The 12,070-nt window shown below is 42.9% G+C and overlaps 1 protein-coding gene across 1 annotated transcript; it reads left to right on the forward strand.

Annotated features, from left to right (window-relative positions):
* Positions 1–903: 903 nt before the first annotated feature.
* On the forward strand, positions 904–10,118 carry CCNG2 (cyclin G2). The gene is made up of 8 exons (XM_052642039.1): positions 904–1,168; positions 2,156–2,293; positions 3,117–3,254; positions 4,673–4,923; positions 5,056–5,134; positions 5,218–5,316; positions 7,390–7,595; positions 8,930–10,118. Exons 2-8 carry the CDS (start codon positions 2,156–2,158, stop codon positions 9,051–9,053), a joined length of 1,035 nt encoding a protein of 344 aa, XP_052497999.1. The 5' UTR covers positions 904–1,168; the 3' UTR covers positions 9,054–10,118.
* The last annotated feature ends 1,952 nt before the right edge of the window (positions 10,119–12,070 follow it).

The raw sequence follows: 12,070 nt of genomic DNA on the forward strand, positions 1-12,070 counted from the left end.
TCCTGTTTTACACATTTTTTCTTTTTTTCTTTTGCTAGGAAAACTTTAAATCAAAGATGATAGCATTTTACTAGTAAATACTAACAATTTTTACAATAATTTTACTGATGCAAAATGGACCTGAAGGACAAAACAAAGAAGGAACGGAGAAAAATCCTCCCGTGGTGGAAGAGGTTGTCACAAAGGCTAGCTGTTTCAGCTCTATGGGGGTGGGGGTGGGGGGGGTGACAGCCCAACGTGAGATTCTCCGCAGACCGGTGCAGGCGAGGGGCTTGAGGGAAATGCGGGAAGGAATGCGCAGACCCGCGGGTAGGTCAGTAATTCCTCCGAAGTGGTCCACTCAGGCATGCGCAATCCAGACCTCAGAGTTGCTAAGGCCCCCAAGGCAGAGAGAGGCGCAAGATACGGTAACAACCAATCAAAGGGCCCAAGGGCTAATCAGTTAGCCAATCGAGACTCGAGATTGAATCGGAGCTTCAGCAGTCTGCTCGCCCCACCAGTACCCAATCAGGAAACTGGCTACTTTGGGCGGACTTTTCAAAACAGCGAAAACAAAACAAATCGGGGACCTTTAAAAGGTGCGATGCGGCCTGAACCTATCTCCTTCCGCCCCTCGCGTCTAACACTCCCTCTCTTTCCTCCTTGGGATCAATAGACGAATAAAGTCGGTGCCCAGATTCCATCTTGCGCCCTGGAACCGAGAGGGAGGATTGGTTCGGTAAAGCCATAGCGAGTCGAGGAAGCCACAAAGCTGACTGGAGACAGACGCTTAGGGGCGGGACTCTTTTTCCAAGACTGCTGCGGCAGCGGCAGATCCCTCCGCGGGGAGTCACGTGCCCCACCCCCTTGGGGGCGTCGGAAACTCAAAACAAAAACAAGGGGTTTGCTTCGGCATCTGCAGCGGCGGCGGTGGAGCCCGCAGTCGGCCTGGGCTAGAGGGGCCGGCGCAGCGCCCCAGCAGGAGGGTGGGCGCGCGGGCAGCAGGATGAAGCCGGGGCTGTGAGGCCACAAGCGCCGGTGGCCGGGGGTGGGAAGGGTTGGATGCCGGTCCGGGGGCACCGCTGAGGCGGCAGGTCTCTGACCTCGGAGACTGGTCCGGACGCCCCCGCCGCACCCAGTCCCCTCCGACCGTGACGCCGCGGGCCGGTGAAGGCGCGGCTCCAGCACGGTGAGTGGGCCCAGCCGGGATTGCAGAGTTTCTTTGTTCTTGGTCGGGGCTGCGGGGACTCATGTCAGAGAGGCCACCCCTCAGCCTGGGGAGCGGTTCCGGTCCTGCCCTCAGCCCTAGGGCAGTGGGCACCCGGGAGCGGAGAGATGCTGATGGGATGCGTGCAGTGTCTAGGAAGCTGGAGGCAGTTCTTTGGTGCGCCCCCCCCCCCCCATTTTGTCACAGGGGGCTCTTTGGGGTGGATTTTGGATTGACAGCTCCTCGTCTCCGCACAGTTGCGGAATCGGGCATGGACAGGTGTTGTCTGGGCACTGAACGGGCTGGATTTTCTGCCCCCCACCCCTGCCCGGACCCCGACAGACTGAGCCGCGCCACCCCAGCGCTTTCTGGAACCGAGGTCTCCGGCACTCCGGTTTTGTTCCGAGGAGGCGCAGTCGGTGCGCCTGGGAAAGGCTTGGGGGCTGGACTCCTGCGAGAGGGGCTTCTGGAGCCGGGCTCCGCGGGAGGGGCGGGGCTCGGGAGTCTCCTCCCTCCGGTTCTTTGTTCAGTCGCGAGACTTTCTTTCCCCATCCCCCCGCATTGTGCGAAGCCCCTACGCCAGGGATCCGCTGCTCTCGAAGCCCCGGGTGCGTTCCACTGGGCAGAAGCCCCTGGCCCCACGACTTCAGGTGGGGCGGGCCGTTCGGACACCGCAGCCCCGGGTAGTTTCCTGTTTGTGAAACGGCCGGGAGGCCGGGGCTGGCCGGCCTGACCCTGCGCTGGCCGGCGGACGTGCCCACGGCCCCTCCCCCTTGCACACCTCCCTGGCCGCGGGGGAGGATTCCGCGGGGCTCGGCTGGACGTGACTGGTCCCCTCACCCGCTTCTCGCCGGGGTGTGCTGGTGCGCCCCTCGCTGGAGGTATTAACCCCTGCTCTTTTGTGCTCTCCCTCGCTCACCCCTGCCACCCCCAGGATACACTGAACTGTGTGTGGTGTCTTTGCTGCAGATGAAGGATTTGGGGGCAGAGTACTTGGCCGGTCGCGAAGGAGTCCAGCTCTTCGGATTGTTGAACCTCTACCTAGAGCAGGAACAGAGATTCCAACCTCGAGAAAAAGGGCTGAGCTTGATCGAGGCTACCCCGGAGGTAAGTTCACAGGAAAGAGATCTTGCGGCAGCCGCTGACTGGGCTTGGGGAGGTGACTTTAAAAATACGTGTGTGTGTGTGTGTGTGCGTGTGCGTGTGCGTGCAGCCGCTGACTGGGCTTGGGGAGGTGACTTTAAAAATACGTGTGTGTGTGTGTATACACACACATACACATAGACACATATTTATATTTTTATTTTAGTTGAGTCTGGATTAAAGGCTGCAAAGTTTCTCAAGACCAAAATCGATCTTCTTAGAGTATTAAGATAAATCTTCATACCGGGTCATTGGTTTTGTTTCGTAGCAAGAACGAGAGCGATACTAACTCTAGGGAAGTGTGGCTTCAGAAGTGACACCCCGAGTCTGCATCTTCTGAGTGGGAGAGTCCCTGGAAATTGAGCAGATCATTTGTGGAAATACCCTTTGCCTATGCAATACTTGGGTATTGTAGGCTCCTAAGTGGTTTTTCTTTTTTAATAAAAGGAAACAAGGAACCTTCTATGTGTCCGTTACAAGGGAATTGGATTATATTTGCTGTAACCCTCTGAAAGTGTGGCAGCACTTTGCTTTATATTGAGTTGCTGAATGTCTGATGGTGTATATATGTTTTTTGTGTGATTTGCCCAATTACGTATATTTTTAAAAATTGGTGATGTATACACATTTTCTATCTGAATAACTGCAGCAGTTTGATTCAGTGATAGCACTCTGACCCCCATATTCTTGAAGATTAAGTGAAACAATTACCTTCTTTGAATCTGTGTGTATTACCCATTTTAGTTCTAAGACAGACATAAACTTTGGTTCTTGGTTTTTATTGCAGACGGATAACACTTTGTGTCCAAGATTGAGAAATGCCAAAGTCGAAGATTTGAGGAGTTTAACCAACTTTTTTGGATCTTGCACTGAAACTTTTGTCTTGGCTGTCAATATTTTGGACAGATTCTTGGCTCTTATGAAGGTATTTAATCACTTTTTGTAAACACAGCTTCATTTTTTAATACCCGGTGCCCAGCACAATACCTAGCATAAAGGATTCAGCAACTATTTGGTAAATGAATGTATTTGTTATACATAAGCATTTTTAATGATCAGAGTTGTGATCTTTAGTTCAGATTAAGAGACTACAAAAGTCAGTGTATTGTATCTTAGGTTTTGCTGTATCTCCTACGTACCTTCTCTTTGAAGATGTGACGCAATGAAGAGTACTTTTTTTGGGGGTGTTTTGTATCTACACAGCTCTCAAAATAAGGTTTTCATATTTTCATTTCCCAGTATGTTTCTGTTAAGCCTAGGTATTTTTAAACACCTGAAACGTGCCATATAGCAGTATGTTAAAGGTGACCTAGTGCCTTCCCTATGAGAAACCTTTTCAAAGCAGGGAGCCACAGTCTTATTAACAGTTACCAGTGACTCATAAAATTTCACTTATTTGTGGAGTCTAAAATATGACACAAATGAACCTGTCTATGAAACAGGAACAGAACTAAGGACAAAGAATAGACTGGAGGGTGCCAGAGGGGCGGGAGAGGGTTGGATTGGGAGTTTAGAATTCGCAGATGCAAACTGGTGTCTACAAAATGGATGAATGACAGGGCCCTACTGTGTAGCACAGGGAACTCTACTCTATATCCTGTGATGAACCAGAATGGGAAATAATATGAAAAAGAATGTATATTTGTATATGTGTATATATTGACGGAGTTACTTTGCTGAATAGCAGTAATATATATAACATTGTAATTCAACTATACTTCACTTAAAAATAAATTAAAAAAAACATTGATCAGTAACTGTTAGAAAAATGTTATTCTTCTGCCAGTAGGATTCTTGTCAGCTGCTGGGTCAGTTTTCAGGGCACTGAAAGGAAAAGGGCAGCCATCTGTCCATGGCGGCTTTTCCATCTGCTCCACTCTGCACATCTGATGCAGTAGCTCTCTTGGGGCAAATTTGCACTGAGGCATAGGATGGTCCTTAAATAGATAAGAAGATCAAAAGATGGATATGTTACTTTATAGTCAAAGAAGTATATTTTCTTGGTGTTAGGCTTAATTTATTTTGGGGGAGATTGTACTATTATGAGTTTCGTAAGTTAGAAATAGTGTATTTAGAAACCTAGCTTTTAAATTTGCATTAATATTTTTTTTAGCCACATTTAAATTAAATGCTCAAAATGTTTTTTCTGTTTTTTAAAGGGAGGTTAAGACAGCTTAAAATGTAAAAACGGTTAAGTATAATTGTATGTAAGGGTAAATACAAGGAAGCAGTTTGATCATGTTCTATCTTAAGAGTAGGGGCCCACTGCAGTATTTTAAGTGTCTGCTTTGCAAAGTTAAAGTGACAGTTGTTGGAAGAAACCTTTGGTTCCTTGTTTTTCAGGTGAAACCTAAGCATTTGTCTTGCATTGGCGTCTGTTGTTTTTTGCTGGCTGCTAGAATAGTTGAAGAAGAATGCAATATTCCATCTACTCATGACGTGATCCGGATTAGCCAATGTAAATGTACTGCTTCTGACATAAAGCGGATGGAAAAAATAATTTCAGAAAAATTGCACTATGAATTCGAAGCTACTACTGCCTTAAACTTTTTGCACTTATACCATACTATCGTACTCTGTCATACTTCAGAAAGGTCAGTGGGATTAAAAAGGAAAATTTTGTACTTTAGCTTTGCTGTAACTAACAGTAAAGAATTAGAATGCCAGTGAATATTTTTATACCTTCCAGTTTAATAAACATTTTATTCTTTCTTTTCATTGTATAGGAAGGAAATACTGAGCCTTGATAAATTAGAAGCTCAGCTGAAAGCTTGCTGCTGCCGACTTACCTTTTCAAAAGCAAAAGTAAGTTAATTTCTTACTTATATATATCTCAGTTTCTATTTTGAATTAAAAATATTTATTTTTCTTACTTTTTTTTCTTGTAGCCATCCATACTAGCTTTGTGCCTTCTCAATTTGGAAGTAGAAACTTTGAAATCCATTGAATTGTTGGAAATTCTCCTGCTTGTTAAAAAACATTCCAAGGTAAATTAAATATCTTCAGAACTTGTTCTTTATAGTAGATTTCTTACTGGTATTTTATTTTTTCTGTGGTAACTTAATCATTATTAACACTTTATGAGGCTCTTAACTTTTATTCATTTTTTTCTTTGTGTCTTAAGTGTTGATGTTCTTCTCCAAATGCAGCTTCAACTCAGACGGTATTAAGCTGAAGTGGAATCTGATCACTTGGCCTAGCCTCTTTCTGTATTCAGACATCCCTTCCCTAGTCGTCTTGCCAGTTGGTAGTACAGTGGTCTGTGTTGCCCTGCACACGTTGTTCTAAAATGCGTACTAAGAAGTCAACTCAGTAAATACACCAACAGCATCCCAGTACATCTGTAGGACTGAGACATTGTCCCATAGTAGCATAACCAAAATAACATCAACTGTGTTTTTGCTTTTAAACTCCTTTGTCAGGCCAGCCTAATAAGTTTTTTCAATCATAAAGAGGTGTAAACCAAACAATCACAGTCCTTTTTCTTCAACTGGTAGTCTGGTTGGAGAAGTATGGAACTGAACACAAGGCAGCGTCTGTGTCTCTAAACAGAGGATGTGCTTGAAAGTTTGGTTAGCAGAGAAGGGGGCTAGACCATGAGAGGCATGATGGCTGGGACCCTGGCTGTACCAAAAAGCATCTTAGACACTGAAAGTTTGGGAATCAGTTCAGGGTAGGTTTGTAGATAGAATGTCTAGGTGCTAGTCACAGGCAGGAATAAGGGCATCTAACTAGTTTTTAGAGGCCAAGCATGGAAATAAGGAGTCATGGATGACCAAGATGTGGGCCTAGTGGTGTAGAAAATATTGGCCCCATTGAGGGAAATTTCAAAGAAGTATGATTTTAGGTACTTGGAGAAGGAAATGGCAATCCACTCCAGGACTATTGCTTGGAATAGCCCATGAACAGAGGAGCCGGGTAGGCTACAGTCCATGGGGTTGCAAAGAGTCGAACACGACTGAGCGACGTCACTTTCTTTCATACCTGCCTGATAGGTAGGTGTCTAGCAGATTCTTGCCAGTCTAAATTATAGTTGGCGATTGAGATTAGGAATTTCTTATGAGGAATATTAGTTGAAACCTAAGAGTCCCTTGCTTAGGGGTCAGTTAAAACTCTGGGTTTTCGGTATTGGCAGTTTCCCTGTTAGGATCCAAGTGAAGGAATGTGAAGTATACAAGTACAAGCATTCAGGCTGGAAAGAGGTTTTCAAGAAGGAAGTGGTCAAGAGTATTGAATTTTGGTGAGAGGTCCAGTGTAATGAGAATTGAAGGAGCTTAGTTGGCATGTAGGAGGTGATGTCAGGAGAATGAGAGGTAGAAGCCAGGTTGCAAGGGGATTAAGATGTGGCTGGATTCGGTGGAAATGGAAGCCAGGATGACACAAAATCCTCATCCGTTTGTGGTCAGGTACATGCAGCGTGAAGCATTTTAACAGCTGACTTCGAGTTATTGTTTTAGTGATGAATTTATTAATTTGGATCTAAACCTTTTATAGTATTGTTATTTGGAAACAATCTTCAGTGAAAATTGATTCCTTGAAATAAATTGGGGCACTCCCCAGTGGTGGAGGAACTGTGCCCATCTGGGGAAATTTCTCTTCTCTTGTATTTCCAACTTCTTCTTTCACATATATCTGGTGTTTTAATATAAATGCATATTTTAGCAGTTCAATTAAAGCTATGTTACAGAAACCTAAATTCTGTTAAATTCCTTTTCATTGTGACTACCAAAAAATGTACTTGATAATCGGTGTATTAACAGACCTGTTGCTTATAGGCAGTGTGTTTTCCTAAAATAGGTGGAATCCTCTGGAAGTATTTTATACCTGTGGTGCTCCTCGCCTGAAGCAGTGGTTACCAAATTTTGACTGCATATAAGAATCATCTGAGGAGCTTTAAAAAAAATCTTGGATGACCGCCCCCCCCATACCAATTAAGTAAAAGTATCGGGGGTGGGAGCCAGGCACAGTATTTTTTAAGAATCATGGAGTAAGTCCAAGGTATAACAAGGTCTGGGAACCGCTGTCATAACCTCTTCAGTTACATTTTTTTTTTTCTTCAGGTGAATGACTCCGAATTTGTTTACTGGAGGGAGTTAGTTTCTAAATGCCTAGCCGAATATTCTTCTCCTGAATGTTGCAAACCAGATCTGAAGAAGCTGGTTTGGATCGTTTCAAGGCGCACAGCCCAGAACCTCCACAACAGCTATTACAGTGTTCCTGAGCTGCCAACAATACCAGAGGGGGGGTGTTTTGATGAAAGTGAAAGGTAAGCAGGTTCCTTGACTAATTAGACTTCCCCAGACTAAGACTGATTTTTGTATATCAGAGCCCACACCTCTAATGGCATCATTTCTTCGGGTGAGAAAATTAACCAGTAGTAGTTTTTATAGGTAATAGGTGGGAAGTATACACCCCCTCCCCCCCAACTTTATTAAAAAACAACAGAAACCAGCATCCTATGCATCATTACCTCCCAGGGCTTAACAACTGAAAGCATGTACCTTTTGGCCACCGTCACCTACCACCCTCTCCCCTCACCCCCGGCAACCACCCATCTGTTCTCTGCATCTGTGAGTTCTGTTTTTTGTTTTTAGATTCTACATATAGGTGACATCATGCTGTATTTGTTGTTCTCTGACTTATTTTATTCCTCCCTTATTAAAAACTGGTTGTTTCCCATCTCCCTTGGTCTTTGAAATTCAGTTTAGTTAGAAAACAAGCAAATGGCATTCTGGACTTTTTAACATTAGTATGAATTCCTAAAATGGTACTGTGGGAAGAGGCTGTGGGTTAAATGACTGGAAACTAAAGGGAACTGTCATCACTGATGCACCCGAGTTCTGGGGATATTTTTAGTTTTGTCAGATGCCTTTGTCTTGTTCAGAATTTATTTTTGTTAGTAAGTGAACTTAATTTTATTAAATTTGACCGTTTAATGCCGTAGGGAGTAAAAGACCAGAAGTACCATTTTAATAGCTTGTTGGTCTCTTGGTTTGATATTTGAGAAGATCACTGATTATTGATGCGAGAAAGACATGTGATAGGACTTTGTCATTAGTCTGTGTTTATTGGATTTAAGGGCTTCCCTGGTGGCTCAGATGGTAGAGAATCTACCTGCAGTAAAGGAGACCTGGGTTTGATCCCTGGGTTGGGAAGATCCCCTGAAGAAGGGAATGGCTACCCACTCCAGTATTCTTGCCTGGAGAATTCCATGGACAGAGGAGCCTGGCAGGCTACAATCCATGGGGTCGCAAAGAGTCAGACACAACTGAGCCACTTAATACTTTCACTTCACTTTTCATTGGATTTAAAATACTTAAAATACTTTAGAATTCTAGTTAGTATTACTTGGTACAAGAATATTAGTTTGGCAAGAGGTAATTAGTTTAAACCCCTTAAACGAATCTGTATTTTCTAAGGAGGTTACAATAGACTTCCCTTTAGGAAGGCCTTCTAAGTTAAATTTTGTCTCTGTAGAGCTTAAATTTTGAATGTAAAAATCCTGAGACTAGAACTACTTGTTCAGCAGTTTAATTTTGCCTGTGTGACATTGGAGTGTGTTTTAAATAATGAGATCCTCTTCTCTGTTTTTCCTTTCAGCGAGGACTCTTGTGAAGACATGAGTTGTGGAGAAGAGAGCCTCAGCAGCTCCCCTCACAGGGATCAAGAGTGCACGTTCTTCTTCAGCTTCAAAGTGGCACAGACACTGTGCTTTCCATCTTAGAAATCTCATTGTCCTGGGCCTGAGTTTTAAGTGTGTGTACAGGTTTCAAAGCAATAAATGGAGTAGGTAGCTTCCTGGTCCACCCCCACCCAGGCAGGAATTGCATCGACTCTGGAATACCTACCTTCTGTTTATTATTCAGATCAGATCTGGCCTATTTTCATATTTAATCCTAAGCCATCAAATGGGTTAGTGCCTCTTAAACAATTAACAATACTTTAGACATTGGCACTTTATTTTTCTCATTGATCTTTAGCTACTTGGGGGAGGAGGGAAGGTGCTGATACCTTCAATTTACTACTTTTCAAGATGATTTTTAAAAGATGAGTAGTGTAGCATCCACTTTTTATAAAGCTTTCAGGTGTCTTTATGGAAACAGATTGGGAGTATGAAAGTGCTGCCTTAGCAGGTACGATGGCTGATCCTTTAATGGTTTATCTTAGGTCTCTCCCTCCCCCCCATTCTCAGAGCAGAGAATATACTCTTAATTGTCAAACACCTTTTTGGTTGTTTTTGTCTTTTAAATGATTAGTGTACTCTGATGCAGACTTTAGAAATTTAGTAGGAGTTAGAATATTGACATTTCTGTGATTTTAGTGTGTGTAGTATCTTCATTTCTTTGAGGTTTCTGCCAAAGCAGAATAAGCAGCAGACTAGAGTAGTTGGGTAGTTGCATTCCTAATGCTTAAGTATTGTCAGACTATAGTATTATTTTAATGTTTTTAAAGCACTCCATAATCTGCTAGTTTTGCATGTACTTGTATGAAAGCAGTGCAGCAGGTTGAACAGAACTAGGTGACTGTGGAATGGATAAATGTTGATCTGGTAGCACATTTTATCTCATTTTCTTCTATTAGAGGAGTCTGCATGTTTATGTTTTATTTCCTTTGTAATTCACATTTCAAAAATAATGGTATTGTATATGGGTGCCAAGAATATGAACTGTAAAAAAGAAACCTAAGTGTTTGTAGTAGTATAGTTTTAAGCATATTTGTGTGATGGTACAGCCATAAGAAAAGGGATTTATAAACTCTGTACACATGAGATTTTGTACAGAGAACTTTTTTAAACTTTATAAACTGTATATGAAAGTGTAAATCTTAAAAAATGTACATAAAATACTGTATTTTTTTACCATGTGTGTGATAGTCTAGTCATTGCATGTAAATATAATTTATTGTGTATCCTGTATTATAACTCATATAGTGATGACTTACTTTTTTACTGGTAAGTCAACATCCATTGGATTTCTTTTGAAGTGAATCTTTTTGAAGTAATAGATTACAACTCAAAATAAAAATATTAACAAATGCTACTCCTTGTTTGCAGTCACATTTTAATTTTTAACTCTGGTGAAAAAGTGTTTGCTGTATTTCAGTGAGGAGGCTTGAGGTAAGTCTGGAGTGCCTACAGGAAGAGCCCTTTCCCTTGGTTACTACAAGTCCCTCAGGTAGTGTTTGCTCACTGCAGTTTGGCCCTGAACCTTGGAGATACTGAAAGTGAATCTGTGGAGAGTTGACCTCTTTGAGGTGAACTCATGCTAAATGAAAGAGTGACACATTAGCCTGAATGCCTATTAGTTTATAGTGAAAGCCAACAGATGTCAAGTAGACCAGAATGCTCAGGTTGGTGGGTTAGTACAGTCTTTCTGCAGACAAGCCAGATTGTCTTAAAAGGTCACTTGGTGAATATGCCCACTAGGGGTGTCAACTCTGATCGGACCTAGGCAGCTTCTGGCCCTTCTGATCTCTTTCCAAGCTTTAGGTTTGATAAGCAAGTAGTAGGTTTTGGTTTTTGTTTTCTTGTATGGAGTCTCCAGCTAGTTTGGTATGTAGACTTTTGTTTTCTTTAGTTAGAAAATGAGATATACTGAATATGGTGGTCTTGTAATCTCTTTTCCCCTGGAGACGGGAATGGTTTCCTACGCTCCTGGTGGAGAATCTCTGTAACCCTCAACCTCTTACCAAGTAATTTTGGCAAGTAGTAGACAATGTATTCTACTTTAAGCTTTTTTAAAGTCTTTATTGAGTTACAGTGCTGCTTCTGTAAGATGTTTTGGCTTTTTGACCCCTTGTTTCCTCTTGCCTCCTGCCTCCTGCTTGGAGGCCACCATTTATTTATACAGTGTATTTACTGTTTCCGCTTTTCTTCCTCTAGCTTGGTTCAGACCTGTATGCTTTATCAGCAGGAATACTATCATATCTTATTGATCTCTCAGACTCAAGGCTTGCTTCTGATTCCCTCCCTGCCTAGATATCCTTTTAAAGTATGCAAATCTTATGCAGATATGCAAATTTGCCCTAAAAAAAAAACACTACCTCTCAATTAGGGTAAAGTCCATGTTGTGACATACAAGTCTCTTCCTTTTTTATTTATTTATTTTTTAATTTTAAAATCTTTAATTCTTACATGTGTTCCCAAACATGAACCCCCCCTCCCACCTCCCTCCCCATAACATCTCTGTGGGTCATCCCCTACAAGTCTCTTCCTAATCAGAACATTGCAACTCTGTCTGGTCTTCTTTTTTTTTTCCCTTGCCATTTCTTAGAGCTACAAAATGTGTATTAAAAAGAAGTAACTGGCAGCTGTGTGGGAGATGGAGTAGAGCAGGAAGAGACCACTCAGGAGTCCTGCAGAAAACCAAGAAGTGATGAAGGTGATGGGATGAAGAATCAAGGTGGGACTTCAGAGGCACTGTCCTTTGTAGGCATTATCAAGTATACTCAGACAAGGTCAAGAGCGTGATTAAGCCCTTCTTGGGCCATTCACAAGGTCGGCTTCCCATAATAGGAATAAAATTGAAAATCAAGTTTCCTGACCCATTCACAGCAGAGATGAGGAAAAGGCTGCCATTTTGGTCTCTTCCTTGCCCCTTGATTTGGCAAGAGATTTAGCCTTTCAGGTTTCGATTCTATTATTTCCCAGGATGTGGTGCACATACTTCACTGCTTCCGTCAGTGGACTGTGCTGAACTGTGGCTCTCCCTGATCCTGTGGTTGCCACCCATCTGACCCTTG

Source organism: Budorcas taxicolor, chromosome 6 (genome assembly GCF_023091745.1).
Source record: "Budorcas taxicolor isolate Tak-1 chromosome 6, Takin1.1, whole genome shotgun sequence".
Classification (NCBI taxonomy): Eukaryota; Metazoa; Chordata; class Mammalia; order Artiodactyla; family Bovidae; genus Budorcas; species Budorcas taxicolor.

Coding starts and splice junctions, on each gene's coding strand:
- CCNG2 (XM_052642039.1), top strand. CDS start 2,156: ATGAAGGATTTGGGGGCAGAGTACTTGGCCGGTCGCGAAGGAGTCCAG. Junction 2,294..3,116: donor TGATCGAGGCTACCCCGGAG/GTAAGTTCACAG, acceptor TTTTTATTGCAG/ACGGATAACACTTTGTGTCC. Junction 5,135..5,217: donor TTACCTTTTCAAAAGCAAAA/GTAAGTTAATTT, acceptor TTTTTCTTGTAG/CCATCCATACTAGCTTTGTG.